The 21,843-nt window shown below is 55.8% G+C and overlaps 4 protein-coding genes across 4 annotated transcripts; 3 read left to right on the top strand and 1 right to left on the bottom strand.

Annotated features, from left to right (window-relative positions):
* B0T26DRAFT_738656 (glycosyltransferase family 41 protein) lies at window positions 1-5,124 on the top strand (the record flags this gene model as incomplete). The annotated part of the gene is made up of 4 exons (XM_060443615.1): window positions 1-1,706; window positions 1,760-3,760; window positions 3,819-4,431; window positions 4,492-5,124. 4 exons carry the CDS (start codon window positions 1-3, stop codon window positions 5,122-5,124), a joined length of 4,953 nt encoding a protein of 1,650 aa, XP_060301098.1.
* An 11,387-nt stretch (window positions 5,125-16,511) lies between these two features.
* B0T26DRAFT_697357 (uncharacterized protein) lies at window positions 16,512-17,161 on the top strand. Its single transcript, XM_060441390.1, has 2 exons — window positions 16,512-17,066; window positions 17,139-17,161. Exon 1 carries the CDS (start codon window positions 16,619-16,621, stop codon window positions 16,877-16,879), a length of 261 nt encoding a protein of 86 aa, XP_060301097.1. The 5' UTR covers window positions 16,512-16,618; the 3' UTR covers window positions 16,880-17,066; window positions 17,139-17,161.
* Window positions 17,162-18,495: 1,334 nt separating this feature from the next.
* B0T26DRAFT_628156 (Homeodomain-like protein) lies at window positions 18,496-19,203 on the top strand (the record flags this gene model as incomplete). The annotated part of the gene is made up of 1 exon (XM_060436223.1): window positions 18,496-19,203. A coding segment is annotated over one exon (708 nt), but the record flags the coding sequence as incomplete, so codon positions are not given.
* Window positions 19,204-20,563: 1,360 nt separating this feature from the next.
* Window positions 20,564-21,421, bottom strand: B0T26DRAFT_697353 (uncharacterized protein). Its single transcript, XM_060441389.1, has one exon. The coding sequence runs from the start codon at window positions 20,948-20,950 to the stop codon at window positions 20,720-20,722; it is 231 nt and encodes a 76-aa protein (XP_060301095.1). The 5' UTR covers window positions 20,951-21,421; the 3' UTR covers window positions 20,564-20,719.
* Window positions 21,422-21,843: the final 422 nt, after the last annotated feature.

Raw genomic sequence — 21,843 nt, 5'->3', positions numbered from 1 at the left:
ATGCTGCCCCTCGTCCAGATGCACCAGATGGTGCAGACACCCCTCGATCCCCTCGTCGGGCCACTCCAGACCCCCGGGAGGCCAGACTACGGCTTGGCCCACCACCACCAATTCCTCCTGGCACGGCCGTCGCACTCTCCCTCTCCCTTTCACCCCGGCGCCGACTTGATCCCGCGCGCCTCGGCCGTCCATGCTTCTCAGCAGCATGCTCCGACCCTCCACCGCATTACAACTACGTTCAACCGTTCCCATGCTCAGGCTCAGGCTCAGGCTCAGGCACAGGCGCAGGCGCAAGCCCGGCCCCACACCCAAGACCACGGCGCCGAGTATTCTCTCCGCCGAAAGACGCCCAGCGGTACGATCGACAATGGCTACGACGGCTCCCTAGCCCATCTAGCTTCCGGGCCCCCGCCCCTAAAGCACATGATATTGCCGGTATCATCCAAGATATTCCCCACTGCTCTCGTCCATAGAGCCTCGGGCTCTTCAGGGCTCCTTCTACAGCGCTCCCTGCCGCCGGCGTGGCATCACCTGGCGCCAGTCCCGAGTGGCCGGCCCGATGAGCATGTTGGGGAGGCTCTAAATACGCCCCCAGCAACCCCAGGCGTGTGGGGCATCGGATCGAACATGACACCAGAGTCCGGCGTGGCAGATCGCGCAAGCTTCATGCAGACCATGCCTCAACACACTTACCATGTGGTGTCCGCCTTGCAGCCTCTGCTGGGTCCTGGGTACCAACAGCCGCTGTCCCAGACTGTGTACGATGCTGCGACGTACCAACCGCCTGGGCCCTGGAGGGATGGCAGCATGACCGAATACCGGAGTCCTGTTCCCCTAGCTAACGGTTACACGGTCCAGAACGCAGTTGTTGACAGTGCCTTTATGCCCTCTCAGTCAACCATTAATCAGGGTTTGCCGAACGGGTCAGCACTGGGCCAGGCCAATCCGTTTAGGCTCCCCCTATCAAGCCACGCCCTTGACGACGGCTTTTCCCGATACGACCAAAACCGCCCCGCACAGCATACATCCTACCAAAGATTAGAGGCTCTGTCGCCAGGCTCGGCCGCTGGGGCATTGGGCGGTGGCGATGCGTCTCCAGCTCGCTTTAAGGAACGAGCCCTGCAGCATGCCCACAGGACTTACAACGAGCTTCTCTACTTTCTCGGGCACTCCAAGAAAATCCACCACGGGAGAAGCGGTTCTAGCTCGAGGACGCCCACTAAAATGGTGGTGTATCCCAAAATCCCGAAATCGCTGGCTGCCAGTATGAATGTCGGCAAACCCCGGCCCCCCCCCCATATCTACGCCGATGCCACTGAAGTTTATGCCCAGCATCTCGCGCAAAAGGAGGCGGCTTCTAGGGTGCTCGCTTTTAGATCCCGTATGGCCGACCCTCGTGCCATAGCGCAGGCTGACGCCGACGAGCGGGCTATGATGGGGGGGAACATGGCCATTATGGCGGAAATCATAGGTGGCCCTGGCGCGCACAGGAACATGTACTCTGCAAAACCCAACCGGCCATATATCGAGATGGGCTCGCCTCTTCTCAACGCCAAGGCATCGCTGGAAATGCTCTCTAATTTGTGTGAGCAGAGCGGCTGGAAATGGGTCGACGGAATGTTGCTCGGAGGCTGTCTTCACTACGGACTCGAGCATTACGATGACGCGCTTGAGTGGTTCAAGCGGATAGTTAATCTGGACGAAAGGTAAGCCGATTTTCTGGCATAGTGTGTAGGTGTATATGACTGACCATGACCAGCCACGTCGAGGCAATCTCGAATATTGCCGCAACGCTGTACTGCTTGAACAGACAAGAGGAGGCCGAGCAACACTGGGTGCAGGCGGTCAAAATCAGACCAAGCTATCTCGAGGCAGTTGAGCATCTTGTGGGCCTTCTGTGTTCGAATCACAGGAGCCAGGAGGCAGTAAACACCATTGAGTTTGTTCAGCGCACCCTCAGGATGCCAGGTTCGGGAAATTCTCTTCGAAATCAGGCTACCGAAACTGCCAGTGAGGCCAGTTCGCGTTCAACGACGACAACCGGCGACTCGACTCCGGATAGTTATGCGTTAGATACGGACAAAAGCGACAGTCCTGGACGGTCCTTTGCGACAGCGGCAGAGAGCAGCAGGCAGCCGGGGTTCGGATCCAGCGGTTACGCCATACCCGGAAGTGAGAATGGTCGGATGATACTCCTTATCCACGCTAAGGGGAATATGATGTACGCTCTGAAGGACATTGATCGTGCGTCCGAGGCTTTTGAGGAAGCTGTTTTAATAAGTGCGGGACGCAACATTAAGGGTGTACAGTCCCTCATAAGCACAATACAGAGCGTGCTGGCTCCCGGGGATGCCCGGTCGGGCGAGCCCCGGGTCTCTGCCCAGAGGAACCTTTCGGCGCCACTACTACTGCCGCCGGAGAGGGCAAAGCACACGGCCCAGCTAGTATTCTCCTCCAGTGGCGGCCAGTTGCCTGGTCTCCAGCACGTCGCCGAAGGAACCCACCGGAAGTCGGCAGTGTCGACGACGAGCAACTCCCTGCTCTCTCTAGCAAAGATATTTCAGGACGCCATGTCCAACGCAGGTCCGAATGCCGGCCTGATACGGCAACCCGCGGGAGTTGGTGACATACTGGCGCTTTATTATCTGTCCCTGTCGCTCCAAGAGAGCCCATCAACGGCTAACAATGTGGGGATTCTCCTGGCAAGTGTCCAACAGTCGTCGGCCCAGCAGGTGCCAGTTTCGGACAGCAGAGCGGCTGTCACAGCAACGGTCCCGGGCATCATCCCAGGCACTGGTCTTGCGCTTGCGCTGGCATACTACAACTACGGACTCTCGCTGGACCCCAAGCATGTGCACCTCCACACCAACTTGGGCAGCCTGCTCAAGGACATTGGCCAACTAGACATGGCCATTTCCATGTACGAACAGGCGGTGGCGTGCGATGGGACCTTTGACATTGCCCTGACGAACCTTGCAAATGCCGTCAAGGACAGAGGGCGCATCAGCGACGCCATAATATACTACAAGCGGGCCGTCACATCTAACCCGGACTTTGCCGAGGCCGTCTGCGGCCTTTCGACTGCTCTCAACTCGGTCTGCGATTGGAGGGGTCGTGGCGGTGTGGTTCTGTCGGGAGGGCAATTTGACCGCTGGCATGTTGGTGACGACGGCATGCTCCAGGATGCCAGGAACCACGGCCTCGCCAGCGGCCTTATGAAGCGTGTCGTCGATATTGTTGGGCGCCAACTACGAGAGTCATCCACGTGGGGGTGCGGGGCGTTGCAGGAGCGCACAATATTGCAGCTGGTTACACAGCTCCGGGATGCCGGAGCCGGGCGGACCGACGCTTCCTTGGATTTGAATGCCGAGCTTCGAAAGTGGTCCGGGAGGTCGTGGGAAGGCGCTAGGATTCTGCGCCTTGTTGAAAGGTCAACGAGGGCGGCTATGCGTTCCTGGTATCTCGACAAGTATGTCAAGGGAGGCCAGCTGAACCCTGCCGGATATCTTCGGGCTCGACCCCCGGCCAGTCTTTCGATTCCCTCGGCGCCTACGGTTCTGCCCTTCCACACTTTCACCTGCCCGCTGACGGCCAAGGACATTCGCAAGATTTCGCAGAGGAACGCAATCAGGATAACTTGCTCTACACTCCGATCTCCCTGGGTTCCAGCTACAGTATATCAACCTCCGAGCCCGCCGAGTCCCCAGCTTCGTGTTGGTTACGTTTCATCCGACTTCAACAACCATCCCTTGGCGCACCTGTAAGTTTTCCACCTCTGTTGATTGTTCATGGCCTGCATTATGCTAACCATATCACAGTATGCAATCCGTATTTGGGTTCCACGATCAGTCTCGTGTGCTGGCGTATTGCTACGCGACGACGGCCAGCGACAAGTCGGTTCACCGGCAGCAAATCGAACGCGAAGCGCCAACGTTCCGAGACGTGAGTAACTGGACCTCGGATCGACTTGTCGAACAGATCGTAGAGGACGGCATCCACATTCTGGTCAACCTGAACGGATATACGCGCGGTGCCCGCAACGAGATCTTCGCAGCGCGGCCTGCGCCAATACAAATGTCATTTATGGGGTTTGCCGGAACAATGGGCGCCGAGTGGTGCGACTATCTACTCGCCGACACGACTGCCATCCCTCCTTCGACACTTCGGCCCTACCGCAACAACTTGACTTTGCAGGACATCTTCCGCGACGAGGCCGATGCCGATGCCAGCGACTGGGTGTACTCGGAGAACATCATCTACAGTCGCGACACGTTTTTCTGCTGCGACCACGCCCAGTCTGCCGACGGAGCCGACGAAAGGGGTATGACATGGCAAGACGACCAGAAGAGGCGGTGGGAGATGCGAAAAGAGTTGTTTCCGAGCCTTCCCGATGACGCCATAATCCTCGGAAACTTCAATCAACTTTACAAGGTATGTTTGTGTTGCGTAACCTGTTTCGCTTAAATTAATTAGCTGACCATTTACCCTAAGATTGATCCGACAACGTTTCGGACATGGCTCCGCATCCTCTCCCACGTCCCCAAGGCCGTCCTGTGGCTCCTACGATTTCCGGATCTGGGCGAAACGCACCTGAGGCGGACGGCAAGGTTGTGGGCCGGAGACGGCGTGGCAAACCGCATCATCTTTACCGACGTAGCACCAAAGCAACAACACATTTCGCGCGCAAGGGTGTGCGACCTATTCCTCGACACGCCTGAGTGCAATGCGCACACAACGGCGGCCGATATACTGTGGTCCAGCACGCCGCTGCTGACGCTGCCGCGCTACGAGTACAAGATGTGCTCACGTATAGCGGCGTCGATCCTTAGGGGCGCGCTCCCCAAGACGCCCGACGGTGACGCCGCCGCCGCCGAGCTCATCGCGGCCGATGACGCCGAGTACGAGGATTTTGCCATCACACTCGGCAATGGCCTGTCGTATCGCCACAAGAACGGGTACGGCGAGGGCGTCGGTCGCCTCGCCGACATGCGCAGGCTGCTCTGGCAGAGCAAGTGGACCTGCGCCCTGTTCGACACGCGCCGCTGGGTCAGAGACCTCGAGGACGCGTATGATGAAGCCTGGCGCCGGTGGGTCGCCGGCGAGGGAGGAGATATATACCTATGATATTCTTTCTTTCCTTCTAATATCTCTCTGGCGGTTTAGATCTGTGAAGCCGGGCTTTTCCCAATCCCCCTTCCTTGCCTACTATATATGGCCGACAAACTCGTGTTGGGGATTTTGGGTCTATCACCACTTTATACGGGGATGGGATCGTGCGCGAGCTACGACCCGGTGTTTCTTCGTGCTTTTTTTGCTTTATATTTTCTGTCGTTGAGCTTGGCGACTGCGGGTTTTGTTTTCCTCCATAAAAAGAAGGGGGGCTTCTCTGTTGCGTCTGGCGTATATTTGATCTGGTCTGGGGGTCTGAACATTTAACGGTTATAAGCACTCACACTGGATAGGACTGGCTGGTTGGATATTTTCGGGGTTTGGGAAATCTTTGGCGATACTCTATACGGGATTTTTTGGGGGGGTTTGCTATGAGGTTTTTTTAAGGCACAAGGGATACTATGGGATATGAAACTCGGGGGACTGCTATATATTACTATACCACGCCGCATATGTACGCACATATGACGGCTCTGATGATGATGGTTTGTTTGGGGTTCCACTGGCGATCGGTATATAAGGGTCTCTCTGTCTGTGTTCGAGATGAGAAATGGGAATCTAGGGGGTGATGGAGGGTCAGGAGGGGGGGGGAACGAGGATGAATATAAGATCTCCCTTTCTGTCTCAATGTCTGGCTGGCTGGTTGACTGACTGCTTGGTTCTGCGTTGGGTGACTGGCTGAGTTGCTGACAGGTTGACGGCGACGATGCAGATAACAGGAAGTCTACAGGTCGCATACCCAGACACCCACCCGGTCGTGTGCCGAACAGTGCCGGCGTAGTTCGTGATCCGGAAACTCTGTGACGTCGGTACCACTGAGTGAGGCTGCTCTACAGAACAGCGGTTGGTCAGGTACTCTTCCGTATCTTCGGCACCTTTTGCATCTATTTCCCCATTCTTTCCAAGTTTCCATTTTCATTTAATGTTTAAACTAGGATTTGTTTTGTGCGATTTTCCTCGAGCTATATACTCCGCACGCGCAGCACGTCTTGTTCTTCTTCTCTCTTCTTCCCTCGTAGTTAGTTGTGCTCAGGTGGTCTAATAGGTTTGCCCTGGCCTCTGGAGAGTCTTGTCATGTGTGTGTCCTATCATCTCGAGGGTGTTGTATGTACTTGCCATGGATCGCGGATATAAGCGTCCTACGCAATCTCTAGTCTCAGTGGGTGTTGGTGTTGGTGTGTGTTGGTGTTGACTGAAAGCTGTCTTTATGGCTTCTGTTGTACAATTCTACATCCTTCTAGTGGCGGATGACACTATGTGTGTTATTGACATCTAAACGCTATCGTTGATCTGGAATTTTTGTGTCGAAGTGGTTGAAGAGCAACTAATCGTTAAAACAGACCGTTTCCTAGTTTCCTCCTTTTGTTGTTGTTGTTGTTGTTGTTGTTGTTGTCACATCGAAGAGGTTCTCCCTTCTACTCTTGGTACCCTTGTACATAACGGCTTCAATATCGGCGAGAAACCAGAACAGCAGCGATGCCTGGTTGCGTCAGAGACACTCAGGTAAAATATCTCGTCCCACCAGCTATGGCCCATTTAGACTCCGTCCTGTTGCAACTCACTCTTCGTTTGTCGCCATTGTCCCCCTTAAAGGGGTTATAGACATACATGCATACAGCAGTATTACCGCTGCCCGCGAGTTTCGTCGTCTCTTGTCCTCGCGAAACACGCCATACCGCACTGCAGATTCGCCGGCTGCCTAATCCTGTTTCTCTCTCTCTCTCTCTCTCTCTCTCTCTCTCTCTCGCATAAAGTATACGAGGCCGGCCAGAGAGGGCCACGTGTGCTACATGTCTTCACCGTTGCGCCTGGAACAAACGGTCATCAAACAAATGCGAAGGCAAAGTTTTCCGCTATCAGCAGTCTGGCAATGCGCAGCTCTACGCCGTCTGGATCCACACAGACGCACGCTCCTTTCTCCCTTCCCCTACACAGCAAAAAACGGCCGCGGCGCATGATGTTTCTTCCATACCAGAATCAGAGAAACCCCAGCAGGAGCTACCTAACTACCTGGGATACGCACACACAGGGGAAGAGCAAAGCAGAGCAAAGCATACAAGACACACAAGCAGACAGGCAGGCAAGTGTAAGAAGTGAGGAGGGAACTAGGAGTCGAAGGAAGCACGAATGCGAAGTGTTGAATGCGAGCTCCACAAGCATGAACGCCTTGACACGAGTCGTGCCGCAACGACAGTAGCACGGCACAGCAGAGCACAGGGCAGCGCAGCGCAGAGAAACGGAGAAAATAGCAGAGCACCAAGGTCGCCGTGGCTAGGCCGACAACGCGCAAATCCCCCATCCTTCAGGGTAAACTCCGCCGTAACACAAACACACAAAAAAGGCCACGCCAGCGGTGTTTGGAGACAGAACAAAGTGCTGGTCGCCATTCAGGGGCAAGGGGTGAAGTCTACCTAGGTAAGTAGCGGTGGTTACGGATGCCCACCTAGGTAATTCGTATCGTAGGTATTTGTTTGTTTAAAGAAAAAAGCCAGATGAAACCAGCACGAGTAGTAAGACGAGTAAGAAACACCCTTTCACTGTCAGCAGCACCTCGTAAGCTCCCCCGTGAGCCCATCGGTACGGCAATACAGAGCTTTCTCACGCAGCCAGCTCTGGCGGTCAGTTTGTTTGCTCTTTTCTGTTTGCTTGAATTCGCCCCACTCCCCCATCCTGACTGAACGAATACCCAGAGGGCCTTCCTTCCTTACGGAACAACAGCCCTGGGAGCCTTGGTAAGCAGCGGCTTTGCTCTCTCAGCAGCATGTTCTAGACGCAAAGCTATCATATGGGAACGGCGCGCAACCATCGAGCATCATTCATGTTCTGTGTGGCTAGAAAGGAAGAGGCAAGAAGGACTGGGCACTGTCTCAGTATCAGGCCACGGTGCATTATACTGAGCCGGAAGAGGAAATACAGTGCCTGCGCTACCGACCTACTTGGGCCGAGCCGGAACCGAAAGCGAAAAGGCCGCCTGAAGCCTAGGCCCGCGGGGGCGGGAGGGCAAGGTGAGAGGAAGAAGAAAAAAAAAGCAAAAAAGGGGACGAGACGAGAAGAAGATTTGTGAGGGGTTTCTCGATCGAGCGATATCTCGGCGGCTATGGGCTCGAGAGGGCAAAGAAGATCACGCCAGAGATCAACATATGGCCTAATCTAGACATGCTCTGTGTCTCAGGTAGTCCTCGAAGCACTGCTGTTTCGTGGGTAGTGGAATAGAACGACATGCCTGGCTAAATGAACAGGCTGGTGAGCGACTATGCTTCTGGGGAACGAAGAGGGGAGAGATTACTATCGTCGTCGGTGCTTCTACAAGCGAACGAGCGAGCGGTGTCCCTCTGCCATGCAAAGCTTCAAAAATAACACCATGCTCAGAGGTGTTTGAGGATTCTAGATGGCCCACGACAGTCTTGATGTGCTCTTCTGCGTCGTCCCTATCTCGGCAAAGAGAGAACAAGACTCATGGGCAGCCCAGGCATGTCTGCTCTCTTCCTTCTTCTCGTCTCACTCCTTCACACCTTCCTTGGATGCGGGTACGATTTGAAAGCAAATCTTTTACACTAGTGGTCAAACTATGGCATAGGCGAGAGATAAGGAGGCCAGGATCGCCTGGAACACGGCCACGAAGAGAAAGGAAATGGTGGGGAGGTTTGGGGTGAGCCGACCAAGCAACGAAGCCCGTTTTCGAGAGAGGGCCTGGCAATAACGGGCTCGAGATAGTTCCGCCGGGCTCTTGACTGCAAAAACGGGCCCGCTGGCGAACCGCGGCAGGTGGGCAGTCCACCGTCTACCGACTGGGGTAGCAACGAGGTGAGAGAAGGTGGAGCTGGATAGGGATAGGGGGAGCGAGGCGAGGAGGTAGGAGAGATGGAGAGAGGCTATGATGGTGGGTGCCCATCAACCATCACCTGCGTGAGAAGGGTGCGGTATTCTACCGTTCCCAGGCCTCCTATTTGGGCCATCTGCAGTGCCTTCTGCAGCTCTACGTGTTGTGCGCAACAACAGCACCTTCTCCTAGCCCGTGAACTCTGCCGTAGCAAGCTTGGCCATCAGCCGAAGGGGAACGGCGGTGCATTGGCGTATCGTTTGTGTCCTTAGTCCCCTCTCCTCTCCTCTTTAACAACGTCTCGTGCATTGCCTTTTGTCTCACTGCCAGACCTCGATCCAAGTGGTGTGGCGACAAGCGAGGCAAGGAGGCTTATGGCCGGCCAGTGAGGTGCTCTCCGCGGAGGCCTAGCCGAGAAGAAGTTGTACGAATGACTAGTGGGCGAACGGGGATGAACTGGACAGGAAACCTGACAGGGCGCTTCCAACGAGGCGAGGTTGAGCAGCACAGGACATGAAGACCAGATACAACCCCCAGAACGGAACACCATGGTGCATGCTGCGGGTCGTCGTCTCTGACGCAGCATGTTCCGAGTGTCAGTGATGGGCAGGCAAGAGCCAGGATCGCGCAATACGAGCCACGTCAGTATTCAGCGCATCTGGGGCTCTCGCGATGCCCTTTGATGGCTGCCATAGTCACCAGTGCATGGGTACGGAGGAGATGATGTAGTGTCGGATCCTGACTTCCAAGGCTATGTATGTATTGTTGAATACATGCTATAGACAGCATCGGAGCCACTCAGGCCCCAGGACTAGCACCTCAGCTGCCATGTTCCCCAAAGCAATTTCCTTAACAGGAAGAGATACACGGCTTGGACGAGCCACTCGTCTCGGCTCTTCAACACCTGGGCGGCGGGAGTAGAGCCAGAGCAGAGAACCGCAGCCGACCGTTGAGCGTGAAGGCACGCGCTCCAGCAAAGCACATCGAAACTGTGGAGCGGACCCATCTAGCAAGGCCGCCATGAGAACTTTGCTTGCCCAGGGCCTCGCAGAACTGCAGCTTGGGCCAATGGGAGGACGCAGGACGGCGGCGGTCTCACCCACCCAAACGGCCACTATCCCGGGTGCGCCCAGAGCTCAGTCCCTCGCAGCGACGAGATGCTACCGAACAAAAAAACTGATTAGCTGGCGGCTGGTCCGGAGTTGCACGAGGGATAATGCCTGGCGGCCTGATGGGCGACGCGGTGGGCGCGCGCGACGGTTTCGCCAAGCTCTTCACCAACTCCCCGATTCCCCAGTGCCGATTGCGTGTGGAGAGCCAGCAGCAGCAGCAGCCGACAGAATTGAGAAATATGCGGAGCCAAACCCCAAAAGCAGCCCAAATGTCTCATATCGCGTCGGCTGGGAGTGGCATGTTCACGACTCGACCCAGCTTGCATGTCATGTCCGGCCTGTGTTGAGGCGGCTCTGAGGTTGGTTTGAGCTGGACAGGGGTCAGAGAGTCCATGTAGGATCCAATAGATTGGTCGGAACGGTCGACCAACTAAGATGGCGGAATTTAGTGGTGGAGCTCGGCGCATCTGCCCCCCCCCTTGCCCTGTGGAGAGAGGGGAACCACGGCGAAGCTATGTACGGACTAACGGTCAGGAACGGTGGCTTCCGGCCGTTGACAGTTTTGCGAGCCAAGAGTGCACGTTCCTGGGTGGCCTTGCAGCAACGAGGTGTGCATATAACAGTGGTCAGGGGCCTGCTATATCGATATATCGAGTCGCCTAGTCACGGTGCGGCGTGGGTTGGGTGGTCCGGTGATTAACTTTGTACAGCACAGTACTGTACATATTCCATAGTAGGCAATTATTGCACCACCGACACCTCATCCCGCCGACGCTCAAGGTCTGATCTCATTTGGCATCGGCTGCCCTCCTTCTTAGTTCTATTTTGAGCGTCGATATATTGTCTATCTGGGGTATCCGTTCTATGTAGCCAAGGAATCTTCCGTGCGTGATGCTCCACTCGGTAAGTTGCAGATGCTCTTAGACTGCTGATACCGGGGAACACCCCAGGCGGCTTCCAGGTTTATTACTGATATCCGTATATCGTCCACTTTGCAGCTGCTTTGGCCCCCCTGACACCCTCCTGAAGAGATCCATGATACCGCGTAGATTGCGGTCTTGAAGACGACTGGCAGCAACGGAGCGAGACACGGCACGCCGCTCAGGGCCTCAAGTCTCCACTCCAGTGACAGCTCTAGTGGTAAGGAGGGCCCGAGGGGAGGTGACAGACCGCTGGATAATTATTGCGGGCAGGCTGGTGAGGAGCAATCATGGCCTGCGAACTCCAACTGGACCCGACCCAGGGCATCTTCAAAGTACAGTAGTGTATAGTTCCCGTTTGGGAAAACGGGCGTCAAAGCCTCAGCTGAATCTTCGCTAGATTTCGCCAGGACGGGTTAAATGGCTCAGGACGTGCGTGCAGCAGACCGGGGAGCCAAGCAGCATGGGCGCCACCTGGCGATCTGCCCACCATGATTGGACGCCTCCCGTCCCAGCGCTGTATGACAACGGTTTTTTGCGTCAACGCTAAGGTCTTGGGCGGCGGATCGCTCCTCTTCCTGGGTCCCAGGTCGCCGATTCGGGCTTTAGCCACATCCTGGGGGAGGGTGGTGCCCGAGCCGCTGGGCACCAGCCCGTTTGCGGCCCACACAGCAAATGTGCCTGCCCCCCCCGACTAGCGGCAGCATGCGGGAACGTTCGTCTGGTCTTCCAGCTCGCTGCACCGGCCTGATGACACGCCGGACCGGGCGAGTGAGTGCCGTTTGTGGCTGGAGACTGGAAGCAGGACAGGACAGGACATTCGGGGTAGAAGAATTCCGGCGCCGTCATGATGCCGATACTGGCCAACAAGACTGAACGTCCTGAGCCTTTTTCTTTCCAGCCCCATATCTCAGCTCAGGCCCCAGGTCCGGCCCCCTTCACCATCACCGTGTCCGTCCGTCCGTCGTCCTAGCCAGGTCAGAGCTACCTTAGTGAAGTCAAAGCGCCCCGCAGTTGTAGCCCGCCGGCCTATTCCGCCAGTCTACGGATCCGTATTGTCCCAGCTCTGCACCGACAGAGCAACATGGAGGCCCGAGACGTGTGGACCGGCCATTTGCTGCAGGATTGGCGTGCTTTGCCGTTGTAATCAATGGACGGTGTGGTGGTGACCTGTGGATTGCGAAGATTCTGCTGGTGAGAGGGTGTACTGGACGGGACGATCATGCAGCTGCCATGCATGCCCAAGGCCAGGACTAGACGGAGGTATCCGTTCGCGTTTGTGCCCAGCAAAAATCCGGACGGAGAGCTCCTCCGTATCCGTAACATGCACGTGGTGTTCCCTATTTCGTTTTCTTCACCACCAGTGTGGCAACGTATTCTTTCCAGACAGGGAAGCGTGGTTATTAGTGTAAGTAGGACTGTGGCGAGCGCCGAGAAGGGCTTCGGCTGCGACCACAATGTCTTCTTCAATTTCGAAAGCCCTGCGGTGCAGCCCGCCTCCAGACCAGACCAGCCGCCGTCAGCCTCATCAGGGCACGTTTTGCGCCCGAGACGTCCACCACCATCAACTCAGCTGGACCGTGGGCTCGTCATGATTCCTCAGCGAGCGCACGCGCAGCGAATACACTGGGCTGCACCCGACGTCGCAGTGACCGAGAGGTGTTTCGTGTGAAGCAATAATCTGAACGTGTATCCATATTCCACGCTGCGCTGCCGGCAAGCAGGGATATCCTGGGATTTGCGCCTGGGGGGGCTCTTAGTCCTGGCCCTTCGCTTCTTTTCTGCGCGAGAGGCCCGGGTGATCGTCCAAGATGCGCCGATGCGATAGCCGTCTTGTCTTTTCTTGGCCGTGAGAGGGATCGCGGTGATTGCGTGCGTGCTATCATCAGTCGGTTTATTGGCAACTAGCCCAAGTCAAAGCGAGATTGCGAAGAACACAGAGCAGACAGAGCCCGATAAGTGCTTTTGGGACTCTTGGACGCCGGTGTCCAGTATCGGGCAGGATTGGCAGCACCAGTTAGCCGCGTTCAAAGCCAAAAGTTCAATTTGGGCAAGAATCGACGACGAGCGCGGCAGTCGCGATCAAAACACTCGCGATGCGGCAGTTACCACCAGCGACGCCAGCCGCCAGCCAGCCCCTTATCCGTAAGGTACGGATACTCCGTGACCGCACTAACGCGGCGTTTTGGAAGGCGCGCCCGGAGCCCTGCCTGGACTTTGCTTACGATAAGGGTTTTATTTCCGACATTCCGTACGCGCCTTCTTCATCTTCCACGGTCTGGAGTTGGTGCCAGGATAAGGCATCGTTGTCGGGGCCTGTCGAGGGCTAGAACAGACTTTGAAAGCCACCACGCCCATTTTCGGAGAGGAAAAAAAATTCAGAGGTCATTTTGTCGGTGCTGCAATGAATTGAATATGATGCAGTTGCGTTTGTACTCCGTACCAGCCGGCGCGGGGATATTGCTTGAGCAAACGTCACACAACCGCTCTGATTCGTTTCTTTTTCCCCTTCCCCCTCCTAATGTTGTCGACCGTGATCCACAGGACTGGCCGACTTGAATCCCAGTAACCAAGTAAATTGGTTGGTAGTTTGCTCCCGTCGTGTCACAAAAGAATATGTTGGTTACGCAGGAGAAACTCTCAAGTGGATGGAATACGTCCATAAGCTAATCCTTTTCAGCCTCTGCATGCCATTCAGTCATTGAAATAACGGGGAGAAAACGTCGATCTCCGGCCCGTGCCACCCTCGTGCTCGAAACCCCGCGAGATTTTCCTGCTGCGCCGGGCGCGCCGCGGGAATGTAAAAGAAATGGCGCCCATCTCTCACTCACCTCCCCCGACCTCGAGGGACCTGGGCCAAGGCGGGAAGCCATGACTGAGATAATGTGCCCGTTGGTTTCTGATTACTGAATGTAACCCCGTCCAAGGCCAACACGCGAGTCTGAGGGGCTCGAGGCAACATCGCAACGCAACGCAACAACGCAACGGACCTGCAACGCAACGCAACCCAGCCCATTGATGTTTGTCCTCTGGTCCTGGTGGATACAACCTGTGTTTCAGGGCACGGGAGCTGGGTAAGCTATCACATTGAGGGGTCAGGTTGTATCCCAGGTATGTAAAAGTGGGATGGCCCAGGCTTGAGCTGGTCCGCGGTGTTCCCCATGCAGATAGCCAAGGGACTACCGTTAATTGAATACTCCGTACGGAATAATATCCTATCCATCCCAAAGAAAAAAAGAAGAAAAAAATAGCCTACCCTTCCTGTTTTGTACGAAGCTAAGCGCTGTCGCACCCCTGGACATGCATTTAGCCGGTCGGGAACCCAAGTGGATGGGTCGTTTAAAAGCCACCCGCAAAGTGATCAGCACAGACCGGCCAGCTGGATTCTTTGGATTGAAGCTTAAACCCCAGATCTCGCGAGAGCGCGCTCTTGACTGGACCATTCCCGCCGCCCTTAGCGAATACAACCCTTTTTTGCACCACCCACCTACGCAGTACACCGCTAGCACTACCCAGCACCACGACACCTCCCTGCTCCCCTTTTTTTTCCCCTGGGCAATCAATGCATGCACCAAGAGTGCCAATCCTGTACCAAGAGGGAAACAACTTCGTCGAAAGTATCACGCTTTCTTTCCCGGAAAAGCAATTCCTGTGGGTATCACAGACAGAAACCCATTCTTTCGCGGTCCATAAGCAGCAGAGGCGGCTGAGGAAATTGGAGAAGTGGGGGATGAGGTGACCGTCCCCAACCATGATTAGGAATAGAGAATGAACCGAGTTTCGACCAAGAAAGATGTCTCTTGTTCGTTGTTGACTATTGTTGTTATTGTTACCCGGATCGGGAGAGCGGCCTGGCAGTGTTTCTGGTAGGTAGAGAAACATGCATGGACCATATCTCCCCAAAAAGGGGCCTAGAAGAGATGAGACGGTGAGCGTCCTCTGAAGAAGAGACGAGGACGTTCCATCACCGTTATTTTCTGTATCATAATAAAAAAGGCTAGTATACGGATACGGAGCAAGATCTCAAGGCCCGCTAGAGGAGACCGACACCGTGGGTCACCGCATCATCCCGAGCGCGTGGTCGGAGGGTCCGGGGCAGTGCCGTTGCCGCCTCCACTCGACAGGTTTTTTCTCCTCACCTAAAACTAAACCTGCGAACTGGAAATATCCGTAGCTAAGAAAAAAAAAAGCGAAGGTGTTTGGTACCTTTTCCAGGGTTGGCACGTAAGTTCGAAATTTCCATATCTAGAACAGGTCCGTATTGCTAATTGTTTTCCACTTCTCGGGTACCTGACTGCGTTAAGCAGCCTTGGTATCATTGATATTGATGCCCCCCCCCGTCCAGCCGCAACATCACATCGCGGTCTCCGAGTCTTGGGGCCTGGACTCCCTCCTCATCTCAATATCACGCGCATTTTCCCTCGGCTCTTCCACTTGCCGGGAACGCCATCCCAGATTCTCAGGCTGGGGTTGGCTACACCAGCGGGATTTTGGGGACAGCTGTGTGCTTCGAGGGTCGTTTGGCGCTTTTGCAGGGGTTCAAGGAATGGGGTGGGAGGTGGAGGGGGGTTCGCCAGCGAGACGGGTCCGATGCAGCCGCCAACTTCCGAGATGGTATCACGATTCTCACGGTGTGGTGGTAGTTAGGTGTGCCGACCCTGCGGGAATACCGTAATCACGATGTGCCGGAGTTTCCCGTAATGCGTATGGAATTTGGCCAGTTCCGGTTCGTCTCCATCTCTCTGCCAGCTGGCCATGCCCGTAACCACCAGCTAACGCCACCCCGGGCAATATCATCTTTGTTAAGAGCCGGGAACGCTTAATAGTTCCTAGGTGGAAACTCCCCTAGCAAGATCCGGGGAGCATATTTTGGAGTATCAAAAGCCCCAAGCGAGAGAGTTTGAGAGATCAAAACTCTACTCAGCAGTGATCGTGATCCTTGGCCGCCACAATTCTTATCTCATTGCCGGCGCAGCAGATGCAAAATGGGGCTCCGGACATCGGACGACCTGAAAGCATCGCGGACAATCTGGAAGCGTCAAGGACGAGAGAGTTAAAACTCGAAGTGAACCTAAGGTAAACAAACCCACTGCGCCTGGTGCAGATTCAATCACCACCTATCCACTGCGCGGGTATACTTAATTTTCTCCAGTGGGGTTTTGAGGGCAGTCATGACCTCTGTCAGGTGCTTCCGTGGGGGTTCCGTCTAGTTGAGCAGGTTGTCATGACACTGTCAACCCACCGTCAACCCACCGCTGCTCCACGCATGGTCTTGAGTTTGGCGCTGGTGAGGCCAATGGATGGAAAGCCTTTGTCAGGTTACTGAACAGGCATTCAGATTATGGGATAATCCCTTCCCCCTTCACGTGATCCGGATCGGCCAACAACGACCAGACGAACCTGGTCCAAGCCCCGGGGGAGGCACTGAGCAGTTGTGGATGGCAGCTGGAGTTTACTTTCTGCGAGAAAATAACAGGATAATCCGTTGCACTGGGCGCACGCCGCTACCCCCCCCGCTGTACAGCCAGGGATGTTGAGGCGACAAGCTAAGTTCAGGGATCAGGGCTGTTACCCAAAACGATGGAATTGGTGATTTTATGCCAATTAATTACTATCTTATTTTTCTTGCTGGTGGGCGTGCGTGCCTTCCTCTGCCCGTGCCTTTTCTTGACCAGGCCAGGCTAGGTATCCCCCCTGCCCCTTCTCAATTCCCACACACACCCCGGACTAAAAGAGCTAACAGGGATCATCCAAAGCACATGGGAGGACATGGATCTTCAAAATTGCGCTGGGGAGGGGTCCAGGGTGTTAGGTTGTTCGTGAGGACCCTGTTTCTCCGCTCCGAAAAGCAAAAGTAACTTCCGTGGGCGACAGCCCAGAGAGAGCAGCAACCTCTCGCAGCCACACCCCGCTCCCACCACCCCCTAACAACCATACACTCGCATTGCTGTAAGGTACTGTACCCCATCGATTCACCAGCCGGGGGTACGTGATTGTGGTATTCGTAGGACTCAATTAACCCTCGAATCTGCCCTTTTCTTCAGTCTGGTCAAAGTTATCACCAATTACCCCACTGAGGAACCTAACAATAGGTGGCCTGGAAAGCAAGGGATATACCTTAGATTATGGGGCACGGGGTGTTGCAAACCGCCAACGTCGGAGCGAAAATACTTGACAACCACCAGTGTATCAACAACACGTCTCAGCACGGCAAACAGCAAACGTCGCCACCGTCGCCTCGACCGACGCTCCAAACCCGTTCGCTTCTCTCCCCCCGCCCGCTGGCCCGCTGGGCAGCGTGCCTCCGTCAGATGTTGCAAGCAACGCAAAGCAGCTTCAGCTACCGTACGCCGCCGCTGGGGCGGCCCGCGTTGGCCTGTGTGTCAAACGCCCCGTCGGCTGGACATCGGACGGATGATGGGGATGCCAACACCATGAAGACTCCTCCCACCGCGCACATGTGTCATTCCAGGTCCGCGGTGGTCTGATCCTTGCAAGACCGCCGGATGAGGCTCGAGAGCTTTCTGAAGCATCCACAAAGCTTCGAGTGGAGTTTGATCTAAGAGTGAACGGCGAGCTCCAGTAGCGCCAAACCAGAAGCTGTCTGAAGCTCTACCGATGCTCCTCTGTTGAGAAAGCTTGCGCGCCTTGTCTGCAGAAACCTGGGGAAACCCAATACAATAGTTCTACAGAGCCCTCAAAATGCATTAACCAAAATTACGATTCAAGAAGAAACGCTAAATGAGGACACCTAAAGCAGTGGATATGGGACGAGACGAGTACAGAGTCTCGTTCGAAGGCAGATCTTTATACACTTCCAAGTTTCAACTCTGGCGACCTTGATGGGCTAGCAAAAAGCATGCAGTGCGGATACCTTGGGACATGAAATGTTCCCGTACGGCAAACGGTGGCGGTCTCACCGTTTTTGGGTGGCAGCCGCCGAGTAACCTTGCAAGCTTCTTCCCCACTGTGGCTCCTTTCACACAACCCCCCGGCTTGTCCGTATACCTTACTTACTAGTATTTATGATCAGCCTCCTCCCTCCCTCATGCTCCTCCTACTCCCTTCCAGCTCAGCCTCATGGTTTTACTTCTCCATTATACCCAGATTACCGGTATATAAGGGAATATCTCCCCCTGTGAGCATGCTCCCTCGACCCGCCGCATATGCCGTCTTGTACTCCAAGTTCTCCCCCTTCTGAGCCCACCTCAACGAGAAGCAAGGCAGGGTGGTGAATTGATCCCACAACCCACCCCCGTTCCGTTCCCCGCATCCCGCCGTCGACGACAAGACAAACAGGGCAGAGTGGTTGAATTAATCCCAACCACCTACCAAGGACGACAAGCTGGCGGTAACAACACTGTACCACGGCATTGAGACGCACCCGGCCGCCGCCAAAGCCCGCCACGAGAGTTGGCTTACACACAACGAACTGCTGCCCGAGGAGTGGCACTCAAGAATGACAACAAACCACCACAGGAGAGGACCCTGGTCTGAGTCGGAGGATGCCTATCTGATGTCGTTGGTGAACAGCCAGGGAGCTCTCAACTGGGTCCGCATCGCAAGCACGCTCGGCTCCAGGACCCCCAAACAGTGCCGCGAACGCTTCCACCAGAACCTTAAGCCGACGCTAAACCACGACCCCATTACGCCCGAGGAGGGCGTGATAATAGAGCGCCTCGTCCGAGAGCTAGGGAAGCGCTGGGCCGAGATCGCGAGGCGCCTCAACGGCCGCAGCGACAACGCCGTCAAGAACTGGTGGAACGGGAGCCAGAACCGCCGGAAGCGGTCCGAAAAGCGCAAGGCCTTGGCCATGCCCTTCGACGACAGACAGGAAATACAACCGCGCTTCCCGCACCATCATCCCAACATATCCACCCCCAGGACCCTGCCAATGCCGTCGTTGTCGAGGCCCATGCCCGCCCCGCTGCTATCCGCGAGCCTTCACAACGAACGGTACGGCGCCACCGTGGAGACGCCGCTCTCGTCGCCCCTGTCCAACTCGCCTGGCTCGGAGCTAGCGCCGTCCCTGATGTCGGACTCTGGGTCTTACTACTCAACCTCGCCAGCCAGCCGCGTCGAGCTGCCGCCCCTGAAGATGCCGTCCGACGGCATGCCGCACTACTCGCCGCGGTCCTCCGTCTCGCCGTCCGACACCAAGCTGCCCCCGTTCAGCCAGCTAGTCCACTACGAGCCGCCGCCGCCGTACTCAGCCTCGCCAGTCGCCTCCTCGCCAGCCTATCCCACGTCGCCCGAGATGATGGCCAAGGCGGAATCCGGCCAGCGCTACTTCGGCAGCAGCAGCAGCAGCAGCAGGGGCGACTACTTCTCGGCCGCCGCCAACTCGCACTACCCTACGGCCCCGAACTCGCCTGTCATGCCGTCTCCCCTGCACCAGCTGCAGTCGCCCATAGGCAGGAGCGGTGGCCAGCAGCCCCAGAGGGACCGCCCGAGGGACGAGCGAGTGACACGTGTCAACGTGTCCGATCTGGTTCACCACTGAGTGAGTGAGAGAGAGAGAGAGAGAGACAGCGCGAGGCCCCTTTTTTACAAAAGAGTTGCCAATCGCGGAACCATTAAACGACGAGCCCAGCAACCGGCGACCGGCAACCCGCCAAGCTACCGTTGTTCCGTGTCGGCAGCGGGCCGCACAGCGCCCGGCCCCGCCCCGCTCCGGTCAACTCAGCTCAGCTGGAACCGGCAGCGTGGGTATGAAGGGGAGCCACATATTCGCCGCTTCGCCAGCCAGACGCAGGAAACTGACTGGCTGGCGCAGTGGCGGGATATGTGGCTCCCCACACTTGCGTTACGTTACGTTACGTTACGTCAGGGGCCCCCCTACGAGACAACAGAGTGCTGTCTGGTCGTGTCAGCTAGCACACAGACTCTCTTGGAAGATAGAGAGAGAGAGAGATGACTATTGTCAAGACCCACCCTCCTTTTGACCGCAAGCCCTTCGCCTAAATTTACCTAGCGAGAGAGAGCGCGCTCTCGCAGGGTTATTATTATTAATTCCCCTTTTTTTCTTTTTGGTATGGCTTTGGGTGGCTTAGTTTTGATTATACCCCTTTACTTTTTATCTTTTTTTTGGAGTTATGGCTTGGATTGTTTTTGTTTTCTCGACACTCCTTCCCACTCTCTCTTCATCTGCATAGCGATTGCGAGGTTTTAAATCTTTCAGGTACATATTTTGTTATATATTTTCCGCCGTATACGGTTGGGTTGGGATGATTTGAGGATATGATGTTTGATGATATTTGGCAGGCGAGGCAGTCGTGGCAGTCATGGGAAGGGATTTCCCTTTTTCCCCATATTTTCTTCTCTCTCTCTCTCTCTGTACAAGCACTTCTTTCTTTTTTTTCCCTCTCATGACTGTCGGCGCTGGGCACATCTCTGCTACAATTACATGACGGAACGGCCTCCTAGTAAAATTACTTGGGCGGGGATTGTTAATACTTGTGAGTAGTTAGAAAGATACCAAACCTAGCGGATATAATTATGGTGGAAAAAGTGAATAATACAGCGGCAATATTTCTATCTACTCAGTTCTCTTTACTCTTGTGACTACATGCCTATGGACTCGACATGAAAAGGATGACCGGGTGGCAAATTCGGCCTCTGGAGTGACCGGAAGAGGGGGACCTCGCTGGCAGTTTAGTTGGGGCAAAAACAATAACCAAACACCACACACTCGTCCCTCACTCACTAATGGCTGGCTGTTGAACATGCCCCCAGCGGCAGCCGAACGGCCCTAGCCGCCACGTCATCGGGGGATCGTCGCAAGGGGGGAGGAGCAGGGGAGATGTGATGGGAGGAGAGCGAGCGAGAGCGAGAGCGAGAGGGGAAACACGGATGGGAAAAGACAGACCGAGGCGTCGCCAGGCGAGCAGGCCAGCCCAGGCGAGCGGCGCCTGCCTTGAGCACATCATCAGCCACCTGGAGAAAAAAGGGCCTGCCTGCCTGCTGCACCTCACTGCGCTGCACACTGCACACTGAACACTGCAAACTGCACCCTCTGCACGGGTCTGGAGCTTTGCGTGATTGCAGGAGTCGGTAGGTGGTGGTGCTGTTGCTGTTGCTGCTGTGCTGTGCCCCACCCCACCACGGGGACGGGGCCACGAGGAGGCCTTTCTACCTCGCCTTCCAGATACCTACAGCAAATCTCCTTTTTGTTTTTCTCTCTCTCTTTCTCGGTCTCTGCCTAGCAAACGCAACCACGAAGCGCACCCACGCGGCACGCCAACGGGCACGGCAAGGGTGGGCAGGGACGGGACGGGATGCTGTGTTCGTATGTGCTGTGCTGCGCTGTGCTGCGCTGTGCTGTGCTGTGCTGTGCTGTGCTGTGCTGTGCTGTGCTGTGCTGTGCTGTGCTGTGCTGTGCTGTGCTGTGCTGTGCTGTGTTGTGCTGTGCTGTGCTCTCGTGTTGTTGTTGACTTTGCCCCCCTGGCCACCTAGTCACCTTTCCTCCCGATGCCCAGGACAAGGAGATCTTCATGAGAGGCCCCGGGGCCCAATCTGGGCCATTAGTACCAATCCGGCGCGGTCGATGAAGCTCGCAACCCCCCGAGACTGCGAATCGATAGGCAGAAGGGCCGAGTGCCAGATGAGGACAATCTTGGGCCCTCTTGGCTGGGCGAGCAAGACTGGCATGACATGTGGATGAAACTAAGGTGCCCAAGTGGGTGCGTGCTAGCTAGCTGTTGGATTTTTAGTCCGTCCCCGCTAGTCAGGCGAGATCTCATTCCGCAACGGCCGACTCCAACGGCAGAGAAAAACGGCGGGAGTTGCCAGCATGGAAAGGTACGTACAGTATCCATTTAAT

Source organism: Lasiosphaeria miniovina (genome assembly GCF_030549165.1).
Source record: "Lasiosphaeria miniovina strain SMH2392-1A chromosome Unknown B0T26scaffold_2, whole genome shotgun sequence".
In the NCBI taxonomy this organism is placed as follows: Eukaryota; Fungi; Ascomycota; class Sordariomycetes; order Sordariales; family Lasiosphaeriaceae; genus Lasiosphaeria; species Lasiosphaeria miniovina.
This window is presented reverse-complemented; position numbering and strand designations above follow the sequence as displayed.